The sequence below is a fragment of the Macrobrachium rosenbergii genome, chromosome 12 (assembly GCF_040412425.1).
Source record: "Macrobrachium rosenbergii isolate ZJJX-2024 chromosome 12, ASM4041242v1, whole genome shotgun sequence".
NCBI lineage: Eukaryota > Metazoa > Arthropoda > Malacostraca > Decapoda > Palaemonidae > Macrobrachium > Macrobrachium rosenbergii.
The window spans coordinates 48,459,262-48,481,131 of record NC_089752.1 but is presented as its reverse complement, the minus strand read 5'-3'; the positions used below and the strand labels follow the sequence as shown (position 1 = coordinate 48,481,131).

At 38.0% G+C, this 21,870-nt stretch overlaps 2 protein-coding genes across 4 annotated transcripts in view; both read left to right on the top strand.

Annotated features, from left to right (window-relative positions):
* The window catches only part of LOC136843648 (trichohyalin-like), a 52,374-nt gene extending 42,981 nt beyond the window's left edge, over nucleotides 1–9,393 (top strand). For both annotated transcript variants that reach the window (XM_067112188.1, XM_067112189.1), the window contains exon 2: nucleotides 4,432–9,393. In XM_067112188.1, the coding sequence (XP_066968289.1) occupies nucleotides 4,459–9,258 (4,800 nt within the window). In that variant the 5' untranslated portion in view covers nucleotides 4,432–4,458 and the 3' untranslated portion in view covers nucleotides 9,259–9,393. The remainder of the gene's footprint in view (nucleotides 1–4,431) is intronic.
* Nucleotides 9,394–13,142: 3,749 nt separating this feature from the next.
* On the top strand, nucleotides 13,143–21,359 carry LOC136843649 (uncharacterized). 2 transcript variants are annotated; one of them, XM_067112190.1, is made up of 2 exons: nucleotides 13,143–13,273; nucleotides 18,133–21,359. In XM_067112190.1, the coding sequence occupies exons 1-2, from the start codon at nucleotides 13,271–13,273 to the stop codon at nucleotides 20,800–20,802; spliced, it is 2,673 nt and encodes an 890-aa protein (XP_066968291.1). In that variant the 5' UTR covers nucleotides 13,143–13,270; the 3' UTR covers nucleotides 20,803–21,359. The 2 variants fall into 2 exon arrangements, with proteins under 2 accessions (XP_066968291.1, XP_066968293.1); XM_067112192.1 differs by having other exon boundaries at nucleotides 13,263–13,351.
* The last annotated feature ends 511 nt before the right edge of the window (nucleotides 21,360–21,870 follow it).

Below are 21,870 nucleotides of genomic sequence, written 5' to 3'. Positions count from 1 at the left end.
AAAAAAAGTGCAAATGGTGACACAAGCAGCAGACTTGGCATGAGAACTCATTATCCCCATAAAACAAAATCAACTTCTGGCAATCTCAATATATAGTTATTTCTATGATGGCTGACACTTTTCCAAACTGTTTGCAAATTTGCTCTATGTTTTTAATATTTCCACTCAATAAGCCTGCGCAATTGCATTCTGTCCATATAATGATTGTGAATTCATATTTGGCATTCTTACTGTTATTAAGAGACCAACTGAAGCCACCTTTCCAATATGGCCACCATTTTTAGCAAGTGCAGCTGCAGAAAGCTGTGGTGTTACATCCAGGGTTGTAGCACTTCCACCTGCCACGGCATTCCTATTTACATCCACACTTATTCAGTTCTTGGCAAGGTTCTGCTACTGCTGGCAAATCCATCTACTCCGGAAGCCAGGCACTGTCAGCCTGTTGCCATCTCCAGTTATGGACTTGGCATTACTGGATGGCATACTAAAGAGTGGCTCCAAATGTGCCCTGCTAGCAAGGGAGCTGTATTGCAATGATCTCTAAAAGCAGCCCTTGTAGGGGGAATTCAATCATAAACTCTTTACTTCCTTGCAAAGAGGTCAAGTCTAGCCTCCTTTACTTCTTTATATGAAGTGCTTTTGTCATACATTGGCACCAAAAACTCTTCAATGTTTTGCAAGTTCTCATCTTCTACAGCTGCTGGCACTGAACTTTGTTTAGTGAACTGCAGTACCTGTTTGCCATGCAGACTTCTTCGCCCTTCCATGAATGGCAGGCAATGTGTCACACACACTAAATGCATGTAAAAAAGGAATGGCTGAGGCTTTTGGTCCCTTAGCTGCTGCAGTTTCATGAATAAATATTCACCCCTTGTCTTTTCCTCTTCCAAATTTAATCCACAGTTTGTGCAAACCAATTTTTGAAATGCAAGATACTGCTATGATGACAACATCATTGTCTGAACTGCATATGATTACAATTGAGATATCTTCATGCTTTGCAACATATGCAGCATGCAAAAAGACTTTAGTGCTTGCTTATTTGTGAGTGTAGGCTTGTAGGTCAGCAGTTTCCTGTTCAGCTCTGTTACAAGGTGTAGCATCCCCTTTGGCAACAATAATGCATGTTGTACTATCTGCTTGAGATAACATGATTATCTGCCATATATGCAAATACCTCAGTGTTGTTCTGGTCATTCCTGACGAAGCTGGCCCAAATGCTCTTTTTTTTGCTGTGCTGATCACTCTGTGGTAAACTCCTGTGCATCTTTTTAAGCTTGTTTATTTTCATACTGTCTGCCCTATACATTATATCAAATACAATGTTTGCTTGTTTGCATTTCTTCAAGTACCTTGGACAGGAATTCTTGGATATATGCCGTGCAGTCGGCTTTGCACTGCTGATCTAAACTGATGGGTTAGATAATATGTCCTTTTCACATGTGAATCAGAGATAAACAAATCTGCTCTTCCAGGAGTAGCTATTTTTGCTTCTGCACAAGCAGCAGTCGAATGTCCAATCACTGTCTTCCAAGAGATCACCAAGAATTTTGAACGCTGCCATTTTTAAATGCAGCCCATCGAAGATGATAACTATATCACCATGCTGCAAAGACCATTCCTGTTGTATTTGCTTGGCAATTGCAAACAGTGGCTGATCAGCTGCTAGAACTGTGGTTTGGCCAGGACTGAGAAACTGTCGGTCTTGCGATATCGCGACATGTTTTATCATTGCAAGTGAATGAGCTGACTCTTGAAAAAGTGGCAACATTGATGACAAGCTTACTTCAAAGGATGCCTCTCGCTTATGAGAAGCACAATGTGCTCCCCAAGATATGGACACAGCATTTTCACTCTTGTCCGACAGACTGACTTTCTCAAGCCAATCATACTCAAGAGAAATGTGTTTAGATAGCACAACTTGTTGGTGTCCTACACTGCCAGTGGATGAAGGGAGGGGATGTTCATGTTTAAAATGAGCGGATGGTACAGTTGTTTAATATTCAGGAAGAGAAAGTACATTTTTTTACTTTGGATGATTTGGGTCAAGTTTCTGGTCTCACTCTTGTTATCACTGCTTGGATGCTGATACAAAGACATGCCTGTCCCATGAAAGGAATGGTCCAAATTGTCAACCTTGCAATTCATAAAGAGCCCTTTTCTTAGCGTAGTGGGACAAATTACTTCTTCCTCCACAGCCCTTACTACAACTGCTTCTCCCAACCATTTTGTCAATTACAGAAACCTAGAAACCTACCGTAGCTTTTACAAAGACCAGGAGACTAAGGTATGCTAGAAACAGAGGTTCTCTTGATTTGGAGTGTGTGGTAACTGTTGAAGATGCTGGAGTATTCTAACTAATGAAGTACAAAAGTTGTGCTAAAGCTAGATCAGTAGATAGTGATCCATATTTAAGTTGGGATTTTAAATCCCAACTGTTTTGCAGCACACATACAAATTCCAGCAAACTTGGTGGCACAGATTCTCTTCTAGTGTCTGTTGCTAAGTTTACATAAAATTCAGTCTTATCACCTGCTTCCTCAATATCTTGGCTACTTCGGACACAATTAGTGCACCATTGTAGTCACATGCCATGGCTTGGGCTACTACCACTTTCCCCTTATAGGCAAGCCAAATCTCTCTTCCTTTTTTGAAGGCATCCAGTTCTGTGAGACAGGCAAGTATCTGTTCTTTAAATAGTGCTCAGTGCCTAGAGGAAGCATCAGCATTTATCTGTTCCAGTCTTTGTTTATATAAATTATAAAGTCTACCATTATGAAACAGCAGCACCCCTCTGTAGTCAACTGAGTTTCTTGTATGAACATCTCAAACTTAGCAAAAGCATGGGCACATGCCTCTTGTCTGTACTGAACATAATCATCTCCAGTTTTCCAGGAATTCAGCCGGGCTCTTTCCCTGTTGTACACGCCTGTCAGACAAGATGGGGGATACATATGGTCCCGGGGAAAAATATCTCCAGCACTAAGCTTGGCCAAAAGTTTCTCATCCAGCAGTTGATGGCATATCGATGCAGCTCTTCTTGTAAAGACAACATCAGGGACAATCATAAATCTTTGATTGCTGCTTATTTAGTCACAATTAAAACCAATTCCTTCTTTCTCTGTCTTAGGTCCTACGTGTGAATTTTGCACATGGGGCAACATCTTTTGTCTTGCACAACGAATTCCTTTTTCTTTCCAGTTTTGTGGTTTTGAACTTGGCCATACATGATTCATGCATTTAGCTTTGTTCTTTTCAAAGGTCTGCTGGATTCCATCACCTTCGTCAAGCCTTCTGGGATCAAATGGCATAGGCACTAAATTTAAGTTGTAAAATTCAGTAATGTTTATAGCAAGGGTAACACAGTCAGCATTGGATGAATCCACTGGTCTTTCATGTGTGTCCTCTTGGCCCAAGTAACAAAGCATCCAGTTAGTCTTTAGTAAAGACTTCAATTTCCAAGAAGTGATGCCATTCCTTTTGTTCTATAGGCTGCGAGTTAAATCTTATACACTTTCAGGTTTGGGATGCAACTAGCTCTGATATTTTATAATCCTACCCCTAGCCTGATCATTCATCCAATACTATTTAATCCCAAGTGATCTGTACACCTTCTTTGGCTCAGCTCTCCCACACTGGCACATCTAGTCAGTTCAGCTGGGGCTAGCTGAACAGCATTTGGGTAACTAATGACATATGCCTACCATTAGCTAGCACTGAACTCCATGTTGAGTCTCACAGCTATACTTTCAACCAGTGTGCCCTGCTAGTGCACTGAAACTACACTATTACACTGTTACACTGAGCTAATTACCCAATTTTTTTTAAAATGAGGATACAAATTAGTTAAGAAGGACTTAATTCATTTCTAACCTACAAAAATAAACTGATCAAGCTGAAGTTACCTGAAATCCATGTATTACCTGACCTCGTACCTGCTATAGGAACTTCAGTACAAATATTTGGCTTGGATATGTTGACAGCCATCTTGGATGTTTCTAGACAACAAAATTATGTATCTCAGCACTTTAAGGCCTTATTTAAATATTTTAACACAAAATGAGAGGGATTACAGAATTCCAGTGTGATTAAGCAATTAAATGTTCATGTATCCACAGGAAGCCATTTTGAAAACGTGCTGGCCATCTTGGAAAATGACAAAATTCTGTGTGGCCAGAGGTTGATTATGAGAAAGGATTATGAGAAAGAAGGCCAAAAAGAACTGTTGTATTGAATTTCATGCCTGTATCACCATTTGCAATTTTTCCTATTATTTTTGGGGTTACCTGCTCCACTATAAGCTGTAAAACAACTTCTTGTACAGGTATATCACAAGTACTGCTTGTTGCACTGGTGAATGTTTTGTTTACCACAGCTGTTTTCATTGACATAAACTGCACCCAAAATACTAAGATTTTCTTTCTCTTCCAGGTGGTCCAAGACTGCAATGAAGAGGCCATGTCAGCTGCCAGCCTTGCATCATATGTCTACAGTAAATTTTCCGGAAGTGGTGCTCTGACTCCCGGGGGGTCAAGTGACATGAAGAATCTTTCACGAAACTCGTCTCCTAACCCCAAGCTCACAGCTGTGTGGAGGACCAAACCTCAAAAGAGTGAGGACATACCAAATAGTTCACCAACTTTCAAAGAAGATGGGTCGTTACTCCGACTTCTCCGAACAAAATCCATGCCCTCACTGGTACTGGACAAAGGTTCGCCAATTAGGCAAACAGCACCAGTGGTGATGCCTTTTTCACCCACTGCCAAGAATGACACCTCCCTAGATCACAGTACTTCATCTTCTCTGGCATCACCTATAACAAGCAGGCACGTAAATCCCCGCAGAAATCTAGAAGAGATTGATTTCTTGGAGTCATCTACCAACACATCTATAACTACTCCACCACCAAGTCCTTCGGGATTTACGACCCCCCACGTAAAACTCATGAGGTCAGTATCAGACGGGCACATAATAAGAAGACGGAAGCAACAATTGCGAAGTACGACTCTTGATCTTCCACCAGCAGGCATGCCTTCCGTTAAAACTCTCAGGCTCAAATTTGATACTGAAAAACAAACAGATTGTCATGATTTTTCAAGATCAATGGCTAACCAGGGCTCATATTTAAAGGTTAATAAAGATAAGCAAATGTCAGGTAACAAAACTGAAAATAAAAATGATGAACCTATGACAATATTAAATAAATCTGGACATGATACACCAGAAGAACCAACACAAAATAAGAAACTAGTCAGACATGAAAGTCTTAGCAGATTTGAACCTAGCAGATTTGAACCACAACACAAGGAAGTTGAGTCAAAAGAAAGAGAAGTACATATTCCACCGAGGTCAGTCAAAAGCCTCCTAAAACACTTTGAAAGCACTGTACATTCAAATAAAGATGATGAGACAACTCATACATCTCAGAGGCAATCCAGACCACCAAAACGTTTAGTTCAACTGTCCTCTCCTGAACTACAGAGCTCTCTGGAAAGTGACCAAGGAACTGAACCTGAGACTAAAATCGTAAATGGTGACCCTGGAAAAGTGGTATTTCGACAGAGGAGCAAAAGCTTACCTGCACCAAGCGAAAATAAACGGAGTAGCATTGCGAATATTCCTGCAAATGTACAAAAACTAAAAATGCATTTTGAAAGACAGAGTGGACCAGTAGAAGTACAGCCTTCAAAAGGAAAGTTAAGTGAAACAGATAAATCCACCTCAAATCCACATGAACAAACAAAGCTGGACATCTCAGGTAATCTTGCAAAGAGAGAAGATGGCTATGAAAATTCAGCAAAAGCTAAAGGCAAGTTAAAGAAGCAAGCATCTATTGGTAAAGTTCATGGGACCAATGAACAGGAAGATGAATGTCACACACAGTATGCAGATAACGATAATCAAGCAAATGAAGAAAAGGTCCCAAAGAGCCCTTCGGTTAAGACCTTGAGAAAGCATTTCGAGGCACCCACATCGCCCCAGCTTTCACACAAGGATGCAAAAGAACGTCCTGTCCGTAGACGACATACTATAGCTTCAACTGTCAAACAGCAATTCGAGACTACAGCTAAAACGCCTGACCAGAAATTGCCACAAACAACACACGTGAAAGACGCAGAAAAAGATGATCAACCCCAACCTCATGCCTCAGTTAAAAATCTTCTTAGGCAGTTTGAATCACAGCACCCAAAGGAAAAGGCAAGTGAAGAAATTGTAGAGAGAGTTATAATCAAAGAGGAGTCACTAACACCATCCTATGTAAGAGTCAAACCTTTAATTCGAGAAGAGTCGCTGATTATGACAAATAAATCAGGTGGCCCTACAGAATTAAAGGATGATGATTCTGATGAAGAATTCTACAATGAAAGTGGAATATCCTTAAAACTTAAGGTACAAGGCAGTGTAGATTACAACAGAGAAAACTTGCCTGAAGGGAGTACAAGAAGGGGTGTCTTAGAGAGAAATTTCTTCCAAACTGAATCATCAAGCAGCGAATATTCAGGTGATGATGAGCAAATATCTACCCGCATAGAGAACGATAACTGGCGACCAAAGAAACTGCAAGTACAAAGTGACAGAGATTTAATGGAACAGGAAAATAGAAAATGGGAACAAGCGGAAAGGGAAGCAATGAAAATACAAAAACTCGAAGAAATTACTTTACAAAGAGAAAGAGAGCGAATAGCATTAATGCAGGTAGAAGAAGAACGCAAAGCTTTAGAAAAGGCTGAACGTGGGCGGATACAACAGGAAGAAGAACAAAGGAGGCAGATGCGTGAGAAGGCTGAAAAAGAAAGACTGGCTACAGAAAAGGCTGATGAAGAAAAAAGAGAGCGCGAAAAATTACAACAAAAAGAAAGGGAACGAGCAGAACAAGAAAGAAGGGAAAGAGAGAGGGCACAGCAGGAAAGAAAAGAACGCGAAAGATTAGAACAGATAGAGAGGGAAAGAGTACAACGAGAGCAAGAAGAAAGAGAGATACTAGAACGAGAAAGGAGAAAACAGGAGAAAGAAGAACTTGAAAGAAAGGAACAAGAAAGAAGAGAGCACGAAGATAGAGAAAGAAGAGAATATGAAGAGAGAGAGAGAGCAAAACAAGAACAGAGAGCAAGAGAACAGATGGAACAGGAAAGAGAACACCAAAAGGAACTAGAAAGAAAAGAAAAAGAGAGAGCAGAACAAGAAGAGAAAGAAAGAGAGAGGGTCGTGCAAGAGAGAAGAGAGAGAGAAAAGGCAGAACTTGAAAGAAAGGAGCTACAGAGACAAGAAAAAGAAAAGGCAGAGTTTGAAAGAAAGGAGCTAGAGAGAGAAGAAAAAGAAAAGGCAGAGATCAAGATACGAGAACAAGAGAAAGCCGAACAAGAGAAAAATCAACAACTAGAGAGGGAAAGCAGGAAAAGGAAGCAAGCCGAAAGAGAAATACTACTAGAAAAAGAAAAGGCAATGAAGGAAGACCAAGAAATGATGGTAAACAAAAAAGCTGAAAAAGGTCATGAGAAAAGGGAGGAAGAAGAAGAGAAGCAAAGAGCAATTCAGATGGAAAGGGACAAAGAAAGAGCAGAAAAGGAGCGGTTAGAAAGAGAACAGGAAACCGAGGAACTGATGAAAAGGCAGAAGGTTGGCAAACTGGTTGACAGATTCACTACTTTGCAAGCACCAGAAAGTGAGGCAATAATAAAAGGGGATGGAAGTTCAGAGGCATTAAAAGAGAACTTCGGTGAGGGCCAAAGGGAATCGGATGTTTCCGTTTTAATTGAAAAGTTTGCTAATGTAAAGAAGAGAAGTTCCTCTGCCTCCTCGCATTCCAGTGTGGAGGATTCCTCTTCTAAGCAGGGTAAGGAAACAATTGCACCCATTCCAACAGCTCCATCAGCGCCAGCTAAAAACGTTCCAGGTAAAGTACGCAATCTTAACGCTGATGAACTACGTTTCTTTAGTCAGGATGGGGCGGCGTTTGAACCATTTGTTAGAAGCCAAAGTCTCCGTGCAAAGAAAAATGAACCCCAACCATTCCAACAGAGAGGGGGATCTCTGAGGGTGAAAGGCTCTGAACCACACCCACTATCTGGCGATACTACGGCTATGCCAAAATCCTGTCGGCAACTTCGTCCTGACGAGCTGCGCTTCTTTGCTATGGCCAACAACAACATCTATTTAACAAAGAAATCAGCAAACAAACCTTCACAACCACAGCAGGATTTTCGGCTAGGTAGCCAGGATGACCACAGAAAATGGCCAACAGTGTCTCCTGGCGATGATCAAGGCTACTCAGATAACTCAGACTCAGACTCCGATACCAGTCTACTAAGGGACTACGATCAGGACAATGAGAGCACAGACGAAGCGTTATTGCTTCCAGTAGAGCATTTGGATATGAGTTCAACCCCCTACAGTGATGATGATGATGATGAAGCACATTTTTCAAGCTTAACTACCATGGATTCAGTAATAAAAGACGATTCGACTCCAGAATTTCCTATCAACTTTCATCTTTCAAAAATACCTGCAATTTCCAAGCAATCCATGCATGAACTGGAAAACTTGGGCACTCTCTCACATGATGTGCAAATACACTGCCTGGAGGGAGAAGACCACTGCAAACACAATGTAATTGATGATAATCAATTGCAGAAAATGATATCAGATGACTCTGCACTGGGTAATATACGTGAAGCTATAAACTCTGATATCAAATTTTCTTGTGATGAGCCAAAGACATCAACACCCATAAACACCGTGATGAATACTGTAAGAACAGGTTATGGCAATGAAAACTTAGTTACTGCTGAAGACGGCAGCAGTGCTGGGGGTTATACCAACAATGACACAGGCATTCTGAAAGAAGCAGTGCTGGATATACAAGGTGATCATCAGCAGTATCCTCAGAGGCCCCTCCTCTCTAAATTTCACCAAAATATGCACCTAGATGTTAACTGCAGCAGCACTGCCAATAGCATTCCTAACTCAGAGCTACCAGAGGGCTTGCAGGATGTTCTACAAAGCATAGGTGTCATGGCATCTCCGACTGATGCACAGGACCATAGCGTGATCACTGCAAGTGCCTTCGATCAAAACAACACGCCTGAATGGACCAACGACGAAAATATAGAAAGGATTACTACAAAACCCATCGAAGACTACTTTCTCCATATTGATGAAAGCAAAGAATATTTATCAGACAAAGAGTTTGCCGTATTTTGTATCTTAGTCGCTTTGTTATCTCTTATCATTTATTTCATTTATGATTTTTTCTTTTAAGGATTTCACTGGGTCAGACTTATACATAGTTACATAACAAAAATGAGCTATAAATCTGCAGGAAGTTTACATAAGAAATTATTTTGTGGTCAAATATAATGTTTACGTAAAAAACTAGCAGTGTCAAGTACCTAGGAACTTAGGATACCAGTTGTATATGATTTATTTTTATATAGGTATCTACAACGTGTGTATATATATATATATATATATATATATATATATATATATATATATATATATATATTTGTGTGTATGATAAATGTGAACTTTATTTAATTCTAATGTGTAAAAATCTATTTTATCATTACATGTTTGACAGTTTCTTTTCAAAAGAAATTTGTTTAAGCATAAGTAATATCAATTCTGAAAACTATAGGCAAATGATGAAGTTTAACAGCGTCATAATTAATCACTTTGAATTTAGAAGTGAATAGAAAATTTATCATTCATTCCAGTTCATCATGTACAGTCACTCAAAAATGTTTTGTAACATGTTGTTCGAGAAGTTTTCATTCACCTAACAGTAATTTGTTCTTTTGATATTTACAAGGAAATGTAATTTTCTTATTCAACTTTGGTTATTAATCATACGGTTAACAATATAAAAAAGGATGTGAGTGAAAAATTCATAATGCGAAAGATTACGAAACATTTTGACAAATTTCACTTCAGATGATTGGGCAAAAGAGTCAAAGAAGAAACTATATTTCGAATCCAGATAAAGGCTTCTTGACTAATGAAATAATATTGAATAATCATCAATGAAATTATATATAGATAAAGAAAGAAAGAATTCAACCATTATTGTTGTCAAAAACGAAAAAGAAAAAATCTCATTACGTCGTATATTATCGTGTGACTCCACATTCGGGCAGGAAAGTTAAACTAAACTGTCTCGTCACTTGCACCGATAAGATGGGCAACAGACTTAGCCGCACCACAGTCATTAGCTTGTGTAAGACTAATGTCTCTATTGTAGATATTGCTCGGAAGCTTAGCGTAAATAAACAACCATGTATAGAGGGATACAACAACAGAGAGAACGAGGAAATATCATAAATTCATTGTAAAAAGTGGAGGACGACCCCCATTGTTGCACTACTGTTAAGGATCATCACCGGATGATCACTGAAAGAGCTCCACCTAACTCCCCTGACAACCGGTGTTGCTATAAAGAGAGAACATTGCGCTTTCCCTTCAAGTTGCTGCTCAAACCATCCGTAACAGGCTACATGAGACCAAGATATTATTTCATCATACTCCTGCCAAGAAACACTTCGTATCAGCGAAACACAAAGAATAGAGGCTAGGGTTTACGTTATAATATAATCCAGTGGCCGATGATTTCTGTAAGAGTCATCTTTTGCGATGAGGAAGAGATATTCTCCACTGATGAGCATGGTAGTCTTCTTCACTGCTGGCATTTAGCATTAACTAAATTAACGTTGAACTTCTTGCTAATTTTAATTCTTTAGAAACTTAGATAATAGGAGATACAAAAATAGGCGTTATATATTCAGTTAACTTCATAAGAGGCATCAAAATGATAGGCCTAAGTAGCAATGAAAGAAATGAAAATTACACATGATAACGGCATTATATATATATATATATATATATATATATATATATATATATATATATATATATATATATATATATATATATATATATCTATATACATGTATATGTGTGTGTGATTATATTCTATATATTACAAAAATAGACGCGAAATCTGTTAGTCTAGTTCGGTATATTTTATATTAAGTTTCACTAGTTTCAATATACATAGGGATTAGTCATTCAAAAAATTTGATTAATAATAATGTGCAAACAAATTTTTACAAAAGTCTTATTTGTTGATGTTAATAAGACTAATAGTTCAACTTATAACAGTCGTAGGCCTATGTCTACAAAGTTCACACATATGAAAGAGATAAAACAACGATAGTGATGGCGGTTGGAGATGAAAATATTAAAACATAAGAACAGCGATGACCTCTGAAGTATTATAGTAACATCCTTTAATTAAATAAAGTGTGACAACAGTAAGCAGTATCAGAAAAAGCCCCGTTTAAGGGAAACTGCAGGTAATTTCTCGGACCCACAACTAGTGTTCAGTTGTTTCATGCGCTTACAACCGAGTAGCCAAATAGCGTCAGATGTCGCTATTATAAGCTGTTGTCCGAAAAGTTTTGAAGCATGTTGCAAAACATTTTTGAGTGATTGTACAAAATCCTTTGAGTTAGCCATGCCTTTCAAGCTAGCCAGCTAGCTTCAACTCTGTTAGCATCACGAATATGCCTGACACTAAAATGCCCTCAATTGATTGCGCAGTAATATGAAAAAACATACCAGGTGTTGATTTCTCATTGATATATTCGTGTTAATGACAGCATACTTAGTTTAATATGTTCGCCTAACAATTATACTAATCTTTTCATGTTTACGTGTTTTATTTTTTTCATACATTATACTCGAAAGTCGTACCCTTTGTATGACATATAACCCAGCTGCTGACAAACAAAGAACCAAGAGCTTTCGAATCACTTCTGTCTATAAAAATAATCAAGCATTTCGGAGTCCATGAAGTGGAATTTTGTAAATTAACGGAGCAAAATTAAATGCATGATGGAATTTGATGTCGTCAGTCTCTTTGTACAGATTCAGTTTTTCTCTAATAAAGAAAATCTTAATCTTAATTCATTTTCTTCCTCCTCAGCTCATAATTTATACATATAAGTTTTTCAGTTAGAAGGCAATTCATAGGGGTCCTTTCAGGTGAAAAATATCTGTTCTAAATATATTTAACGTTCATCACAAGTACTTAATCAATGACTGGCCACCTTCTACAGATATAAACAAAAGTCGTTATATATGAACAAAACGAAAACCCGACACAACACCAGATGGGAATAAATGTACACTACTAAATGGAAGTTAAACTTGAATAATAAACTTATAGGTGGTAATAAGCAAATAATCGGCAGATATAAAATGCAATAGAAATGGTATCTGAGCGAACCTTCAAAAAGAAAAAACTGACCCAAGAGAGACAGCTGTGGTATAAAGTTCAGGCTAGGCACAGGCAGAACCAAGATCTGAGTACGCCATCAAGTTTTTTACTCAATATGTTGGGCGTCAGTAATCTGTCACCTATATGACCCGTGTCCTCCCGACCTCGTAACAGCTCCATATTTAACTTAGAATGATAACACACCAGTTTGGAGACGCTAAAGAGAGAACATGACACTGCAGAATTGTGTGTGGTTTCGAATATATTTGTTCTCCAGTTTGCGTTTTTTTTTATGCACCTAGAAGGTGAAATTTTTAGCGAAACGCTAAAAACTCCGCAAAAATACTGATCATCAAAGATTTGCATTTAAGGCAACAAAAGGTGACTCCTGGGATGACCCAGCTGGCAAAATTTAGGAACATATATTGTCATCAACTGTGCGAGGTGTAACTGAAAGGGCAGAACTATCAGCGCTCCCAACATTGATAAAAGAATCAAAGATTTTTTTTATTTGGTGGTCCGTGAGTTCGGAGTTGAGTATTCTAATCGAAATAAGCCTCTGAAAAAAAGCTTCATCTCTTTCTACTTTAAAATTCTTAAATTTCGTACATACATGACCCACAATTTAGCTACTCGAATTTAAGTTCTTCGCTTGTTAGCGACATTCATACCGCCCGTCTTTTAATATTTTTACGGCTAAATACAACAAACTCTGATTTGTACTACTGAAATGTTTACCTTTTAAAGACTGGCCAAAATATGTCCTTGGCTTTGGAAAACCTTTGAAGACAGTTATCATGAGCGTAAACAATCTACAAACAACAATAAAAGCTAATGACCTCTTCAGACCATTGGTCTTGAATGGTGATTCTAAAATATTAAGTCCAAAGTAACCACAAAAAGCAATTCGTTACCGAGTTCCTCAGTTCTTGTTTACAGTTTCAGTGCTTAAAACTGAGTTCTCTCATCGTCTCTGATCCTCGACATTAAGAAATGGTAAGGGTAGTTCTATCTCGTCATGTTTGTGTTCATCAGGTTATAAGTTTCTTAAATGAGAAGTGAAATGACAAGAAAGTAAGCTGTACGACGGACAGTGGTCGAGTCTTGTTTCTGAGTTTTCAAAAGTAGTGTGAATGTGAGCCGAAGTGTGGTAGTTCTCTGGAAGAGCTCCGCAAGGAGATATTGTTTATTGATGACATTTTTTATATCGGAACAATATAGAAAAGGGTGTATATGCTGCAGTATAGGTGAGATAGCTTGAGAAATTTATCGAAATAATGTGAAATTTTTTATCCTCCGCTTAAGGCACTAAAATGGAGTGCGGAGCTTTTCTGCGTAAACAAAAATAAAAATAAAAAAATAGGCCGATAAATTTTTCACACTATTTCTGTAAATTTCTTAAGTTATCCCACCTCTACTGCGTATAGACACCCTCTCCTGTACTTTTCAATAAAAATAAATCATTAATAACCAATATCTCCGTGCGGGGTTCTTTCAGAATTAGCAAAATTGTTACAGAGGACCATAGTTAAGCCTGCCTAAGGCCTTGATACAGTTATAGCTAGAGAATGGAATTAGGATTGGCTTCAGTTCCCAGAGGATAAGCACCTTAGGTTTTGAATTACTGATAGCCTACTGTATTGCAAGCCATTAGTCTCAAGTTGGGCGATAAACCCATGCTATTTGACTGGGTAAACTGACAAATTTGGTAACTTACAACTTATTACGACTAAACTTTAAAAAATATAGAAATAGCTATATACAAGTTTAGACTAATATTTCACTGTAACCGTAGCGAATGTCATGACTTTAGTGATTACGAAAACTCTTAACTACACGGTATATTGATTGTTTGGGAGCCCAAGTCAACTAATTGGGTACGTCCTACATTAGGCCATTTTCTTGTCAATCTCAAAGTGTCAATGTCAAAGTCTAAACGTAGTATTTGATAAATTTTAGAACCCTATAATTTTTGCCTATTTTGAAATGAGACAACTATAGGCTTTTGCAATGACCGTTGTTGGTTGTTAATAAAAGAGCATTTAACCCCCTCTAAAAGTCTATAACGGTCAAAACAGATTACGTGTTTCCAGCTTTTAAGTTCAGTGAATGGGGACTGCGAGTTCGGAAAATATGGCGCAAAAAGTCATTTTACGTAAGGTCACTCCGTAAACATAAAATCTGTTAATAGCTTGACTCCCGTAAAATATTCGTTATTAGTAATATAGTTAAGCACAACGACTGCCTTGCAAATATAATTCATATGGCAAGCATACTGTCCTTGGCTTCAGAGCAAAAAGGAACGCATAAAAACAATGTGTAATTTTATGGGCAAGAATATCAAGGGCTGAGTGTTATAGTGATTACCGTAATAATGGTGTTGTTTAACTTTCGGTATAGACTGGTTTGGAGTAATCGTATAGCCGGATTTGGCATGTAGTGGTTCTCGCAAAATAGGGGGAACAAACATGTCTGCTAGTCTTTGCAAAAAAAAAAAAAAGGGTCTCGGGTAAAAATGTGAGTAAATCATAAAACGCGTTGCCATCATTAAATTTACCTTTGCTGGGAAAAAACTGATTTCGGCATTTCCAAAATCTAAAGTTTTGCTGCACATAATAAAGCCAACGAGATGCTCATTACTGGAATAGACCGATTTCCAGTTATGAACCATGATGCTCCTTAAATGTTTGTTTTATAACTTTCAAATATGCAACCGCCAAGATTGTAAAAGAACCTCCGCCAAGATTGTAAAAGAACCTCTCAAGTGAATTCAGGACTGAAGAGATAAAAGCCTTACAAGGAAACGTTTTAGAAACTCGCATTTTCCGAGTACTGGACAGTAGTTTTTATTATATGAAGAACGCCTTATAATTGTGCCCAGCTGGGCGTTGAATGATGAAATACTGGTTCCAGTTTGGTCGGCGCTTGCCCTCTCGAGTGTTAAAATACCTGTGTTTTCTAAGTTTTGATAATAATAATAATAATAATAATAATAATAATAATAATAATAATAATAATAATAATAATTGTCATTGTTGGAACATATGAATGGCACCATCAAAGCGTAATGATCCAAGGTCATCCAAACCAAATTACTTACTCGGCGATGAACCCCGATTCGGGGACAAAGGATTACAATGAAAGCTCGAATGTAATAAGAATTTGCTTCCTAACGTCTTCCACCTGCACTTCTTCTATCAGATTGGACTAGGAATGACGCGACGGTCATTTCCTATAAAGGGACAGTTAAAGGGGGCAAGAGAAAATTGTAGTAAATAAGCGTAAATTAACATAGAAAGAAAAAATTCATGTCCATGGATTACCCGATTAGTTTCCATAGTTTTCTTTTAATCTTTGTAGGCATGAAATGAAGTATGGCTCATGGAAGTTACTAAAATAAATACCAGTACAAGAAACAGTGTCATATACTATAATATATATAATCTAATCTTTGCTGGAAAGGGGACTGACTGACTGACTGACTTGAACGAGTGGAGATCATCTCTGGGATACAATACTTCGAATGAAACATTTATAAACGAAGGAAGGTTCGTACCCGCTGTTTCGGCCATCAGATAAGCCACGTCTGAATGCCAGGTGTTCTTAAAGGTGATGAGAAAAGCAGGCTGATTGGTTTTTAAATGCCAGGTGGATACTTGAATGTGCTGTGTCCCTGAAGACAGCATACCGGGTAGTCTACAAAAAATACACTAATAAGAATGACAATTACAAATCACGATCACTCATGCCAAGGAAATTGTTTACTTACAAACTACCCAACATAATTCTTTTGATTTTTGACATTTGCAATGCTGTTAGTTGTCTTGGGTATACACTCGAATTTCACTTTTAATTTTGAAACAGCTTCGTCTTTGCCTTCCCTGTGCACGATCTTCGGCTTGAACTTTCACTTGAACTGGTCACTCATTCTCGGACTGGGTAAGCAGAACATTCGTCTCTTCATCCGTTTCATCGTTGCTACCGTGTTCGCCAATAATAGCTTCTCTTTCGCTCCTGATTTCTTCTTCGTATAGTGAGACCCATGGTAGAGCAGTCTCTCCCTCCCTGCTCTCTTCATCGCTGTATTCAGCTCGTTATTTCTTCATCAGTTTCATCTGTATCTGCCGCTTACTTTCCTTCAACTTCAGTGTTTACTAATTCTGGGCTTTCCTTTTTTGTATTCCTTTGTGTCACACTGGGAAACTTTTCCTCATTTAATCTGCACAATTGCTTTATCTCATTTGCACAGTCTAAAACTAGGTGATTTGCTTGCCCACATCTGTAACAAGTTCGCCTCTGTCCATTATAAAAGATGGTAATATTAAATCCACTAATATTGACGGATGGGGGGATGTTCTCCCCAAGTCTCAATTTAGCAACCTAAGTCCCGTTCAACAGGCCAGGGAAGGGACCCATATAGTCTTATACTCTCCACTTGTCCATTTCTACTTACAACCGATATGACAATCTCGGTCGGACATTTCGAAAGGGACGTTCCTTATCGATACAAACGTCACAGATGAACTAAGATTGACAACATTTTCCACCTCATTTAATTGAAGAACCTTATCCTCATATTCTCGTACGACTCCTGCAAAAGCCTCTTCTGAATTAAAATTTACGACTATTTTATTTTTACTAATGTTCTATATACCAATAACATTACTTACATTCGTTTTCATTACCATCCAACTCCACTGTCACTAATGAAGTTGAAAACGGCAAACCGATGGAGTCTTCTCCTTAACAAATGACAACTCCCCAATTTATAATTATATTTTGAGCTGTAACACAAGAGAATGTAAGTGGGACAATAGAAAACGGATTCGATGAATGTAAACACCCGAGCCAATTAGCCTCAGGGCTTACAGTAGAGATGAACCGGCAAGAATTCGAAAGTTTGAGTGTATCTTATTTACCTCGAAAATTACATTTACCAGCACTTCACGTGATTACCTCTGCACTTTCTTGGATCACATCACTTTACATTAGATGGGAGCCATATTTTTATGGTATCGCTATCACTTAAACTCCACAAAAATGACCGAAATAAGGGAGGGCTGTAATCCAGCGTTGACTGTTTTATAGCTGCTGCTGCTGCTTCCAAAACCTTAAAACAGACTATTCATCATAAATGATCAATTCACTTGAAGCGATAGCGTCCCTTCTGAGGTACAAACGAAATTTAGTCTATTTCTTTCAAGTATATGCGATTCACAGCGATACGTTCATTGAATAAATATATTTTACCCTTGAACATAAAATAAAGATCACTCTTTGGAAACACTGCACTCGGAAATAAAGTTATTTCCGATATTCCACACGGATTCCCGGATACAAGAATTATAAACAGAATTGCTTAGGTGTAGACATCTTTTTTAGATTAATGGCTCTTAACAATTAAGCGTCCGGGAAAGACCCGTAAAACTTCCAATTTCCTGTTGTTGACCAAATACTCTGGGCAGACGAAAGAACTAACTCACCCCCTCGGAAAGCTGACCACTTGTGATCTAACCTGCTTCCTTGAAGCAGCAGTGCACTGGGTATACTGGACAGAATAAAAAAATTTATCTCCGCTCAAGACAACCGGCTACATACACATACAAAAGCATTCATTTTTGAAAGAAAACGCATAAGCTTCACAAGTAATAACGCTGTACTTTACTGTCCCCCTCCGAAACGAAATCGGAATTGCTTCTTTCACTAACCATGACCATTTTCCTCCCTTATACATTTATGGAGTTGTAATAACATTTTCATGAAATTAAACTTCCATTGCATTTTCTGGCTTTTCATTTCATATACCTGCAGTCTTATTTTACATTTAAATACAGTGACTTTTAATTTCATTTCAGAAGTCGAACGAAGACAAATGGGAAAAACTGGCCTCAGCACCTCCTACCTTCAATACTATAGGAGGAGGGCTTAATTTGTGTATCGCGCAGTACATGGATGAAGATGTTGATGTGGCAGACAATATGCTGCATCGTGATGCTTCGAACAACGAACCAAGGCTTAAAAAGAAATTGCCATTGGTTGATTGTCCTGCAAAAGCTGAACAACCTTTGACTCGATACGCTTCAGCAAGTTTGGCCAGCAAAATAAACACAATTACAACACATGAAGTTGTAAGTAGTACCCCTTCATTGGCAGTCTCTGTGAAAAATGCTGGAAGGCAAAAAACCTCGTCTTCACACAAAGTAACGGCTGACAATGACAGCCACTCTATTGACCCTGGTAACAATTCTGTTAGAGCTTTTCCGCGTTGCTGTAAATATTCCCAGATATTGCAGAGGAAACACCAACGATCAGCATCCGATGGCTTAATCACACAAGGTTGGAAAGAATCGAAAAATAATGTTGAACTTCTAGATCAGGAAAGTATGAATGGATGCCCACCACAAGAAACAACGTTGCCTGCTACGGCCTCTGTCACCTCCACAACCACAAACGAAATTTACCGAAATAAAGACGCTAGGACAACACACAGTTTCTCTGAGAATAAGCTCACAAGTGGAACCATTAAGAGAAAATTGGTCAGTTCACTAAGTAATCAAAGGGAATCGCCTCCAAGTGTGGAAAGCCTTCGGCAAAAGAAAAACGGTCTCTCTCCCCATTCAGAATCTCGAAACCTAAAGAAAACAGCTAACACTGCTGAAATTTCTTCTAAATTGGCAAACAAATGTCGAGAAATTTTTCCCGATGAGATGAATTACTTCAGCAAAAACTTCGTTTATCCTGTAAAAGAAGTGAATAGCTTTTATAACCCACCGAGTTCTAAACATGATAATGACATTAAGAACCAAAATGGCAGCTTCATCAGTAACTCTGGCAATTCTCCTGACAGCTGGGAATCAGAATTAGACCGCAGTATTCTAAGAGAATATGTAAATGAAAGCCCATTCCTCAAAAATAAGTATTTTGCACAACAGACTTCTGGAATTATTCAGTACCATGATAATACCGAGAGCCAAGCAAATCTAGAAAAAGAGTGCCTAAACTTTTCTTTTATTGATTCAGATTTTAATATGATCAATGGCCCTCAAAAAACGATGGATTTCCTGGCAATAAATTCAGAACTAGAGGAAAGTGTTATGGATCATGATCTGTCGTTCCGAACAGTGTGTTTAAATTCATTTGAGAATTCTGATAGTTTAAATCAAAGTGCAACACCAACAGAAAATCAATACCCTTCCAATGAAAGACTAAATATGTCAAATTTTACTGATATAATTACGCCTAAAGCTTATATCACATCAGTTATCTCCAATAATGAAACAGTTCAGCAAAACGCATCCATGTCAAATTCATCTTCACTTGAAGTGCCTGATCAGGGTCGGAGAAAATCTGATGTCACTGACTTGATCAAGAAATTTAACAAAATGAGTGGCAAAAGATACTCCCTGTGTTTAGATTCAAACAGTGGGAAATGGGGAAGTCAACATGAATACTCCGAGGATAATAACCAAGATTCACAAAATAACAGCAACAGGCTACACCTATCGGAAGAATGGCCGGACACTTGCAGAGTTGGCAGAAGACACTCTGATGTTGTATTATTAACTGAAAAATTTAGAAATATGGAAAAAGGGAACTTCCTTTCGAGCAACTATAGATTGAACAGAAAAGCCCCAGAGGATTTCACACACAGCCATGCTTCTCATGTAGACAATCACTATATTTCTAGTCCCATAGGCAATGACAATGAGACCTTTTGCTGTAAGGGAACAGTTTTTACAACAGGTAACCTGCAAGTTTCTGATGATTTCAGGATAGAACGAAGAGATTCTGATGTTGCTTTATTGATTCAGAAGTTTTCAACAATGAACATTGGAAGGCACTCGAGTCATTCCTCACACTCAAGTGCAACGGACTCTGGGGAAATATCACCTGAGCATCATAATCAGTCTTGTGCTAAACAAATTATGTCTATTAGAAGTGCCAACAATGGAACTGGAACTCTGGAGAAAGCACGAGTGCATTACAGACAGCTCTATCCAGATGAGTTAAAGTACTTTACTGGGGAAGTTGCAGGCACGCAGTCTGTGCCTTGTATTCCTCAGAAGTTCTCAAAGGAGAAAACCAGAAGGGGCTCGAGTCATTCCTCGCACTCAAGTGCAATGGATTTCGGGGAAATGTCACCTGAGCATTATAATCAGTCCTGCACTAAACAAATTATGCCTACTAGAAGCGGCAACAACAGAACTGGAATTATAACAATAGGACGAATACGTTATAGAGAGCTCTATTCAGATGAGTTAAAGTATTTTACTGGCGAAGTTGCAGACGTACAATCCATGCCTTGCAATATTCAGAAGTTCTCAAAAGTGAACACCACAAGGCGCTCGAGTCATTCATTGTGCTCAAATGTAATGGACTCTGGGGAAATATCACCTGAGCATAATAATAAGCCTTGCACTAAACAAATTATGTCTACTAGAAGTACCAACAACGGAACTGGAACTCTGGCAATAGGACGAATACGTTATAGAGAGCTCTATCCAGATGAGTTCAAGTATTTTTAGCGATGTTGATATATAATCTGTGCTTTGTATTATTCAGAAGTTCTCAAAAGTGAACATTAGAAGGCTCTCTAGTCATTCCTCGTACTCAAATGCAATGGACTCTGAGGAAATGTCACCTGAGCATAGTAATCGGTCTTGCGCTAAAGTCTACTAGAAGTGCTAACAACAGAACTGAAACTCTGGCATAAGAGCCGAAACGTTGTTCAGAGAGCTGTATCCAATTATTTAGTAAGGTTGCAAGTTACACAATCTGTGCCTTGCTTTAATGAAAGTGTTTTTGCTTTTATTTTAAAATATATACAATAATTAAAGAAATTAACATTAATAAAGTACAACAAGGAGCAAACCCGACCTGGAGCAGCTATATGTACGAAGCCAAGGGTTACAATTAAAAGACAAAACACCATAACCAATGAAGACATCTTATTATTTACAATTCAGTTATAACTGATATATTTACATGGAAAGTAATTTCTCAAATGTCCCTATATTTCGTCCAAGTTTCCTCCTTATTTTCCATCTTGACTTTAATTCAAATAAAACTTAATTATCAAAAATGTTTTATTATTCCCCAATGTTAAACAGAAAAAACTAATATATATGCACAATTTTCCTCTTTATTTTGTTTGTATACTGATAATCCATCAAAACGTTATGTAAGTTTATTGCCATTCATACTACAAAGAGTCCACAGAGTACCACTCTTATGAAAGCATTCTTAAAGGCTGAATATTCTCACAAAAATAAATGAAATGCAGCAATAATTATTTCCAGTATCTTATTTTCAGTACCTGTACATATAATGTATATTTATATATATACATTTATGTATATATATATATATATATATTATATATATATATATATATATATATATAGTTTATATATTTGTACAATATATACATATATACATTTATATATATATAGTTTATATATTTATACAATACACACACACACACACACACACACACTGTGTGTGTGTAGGTATCTGCATCAGAAGGGCCTCGGGTAGTGTTTATCTGAACGGGCTTCCATTGGCTTCCATTGGACAATAAGAAATGTATTGCC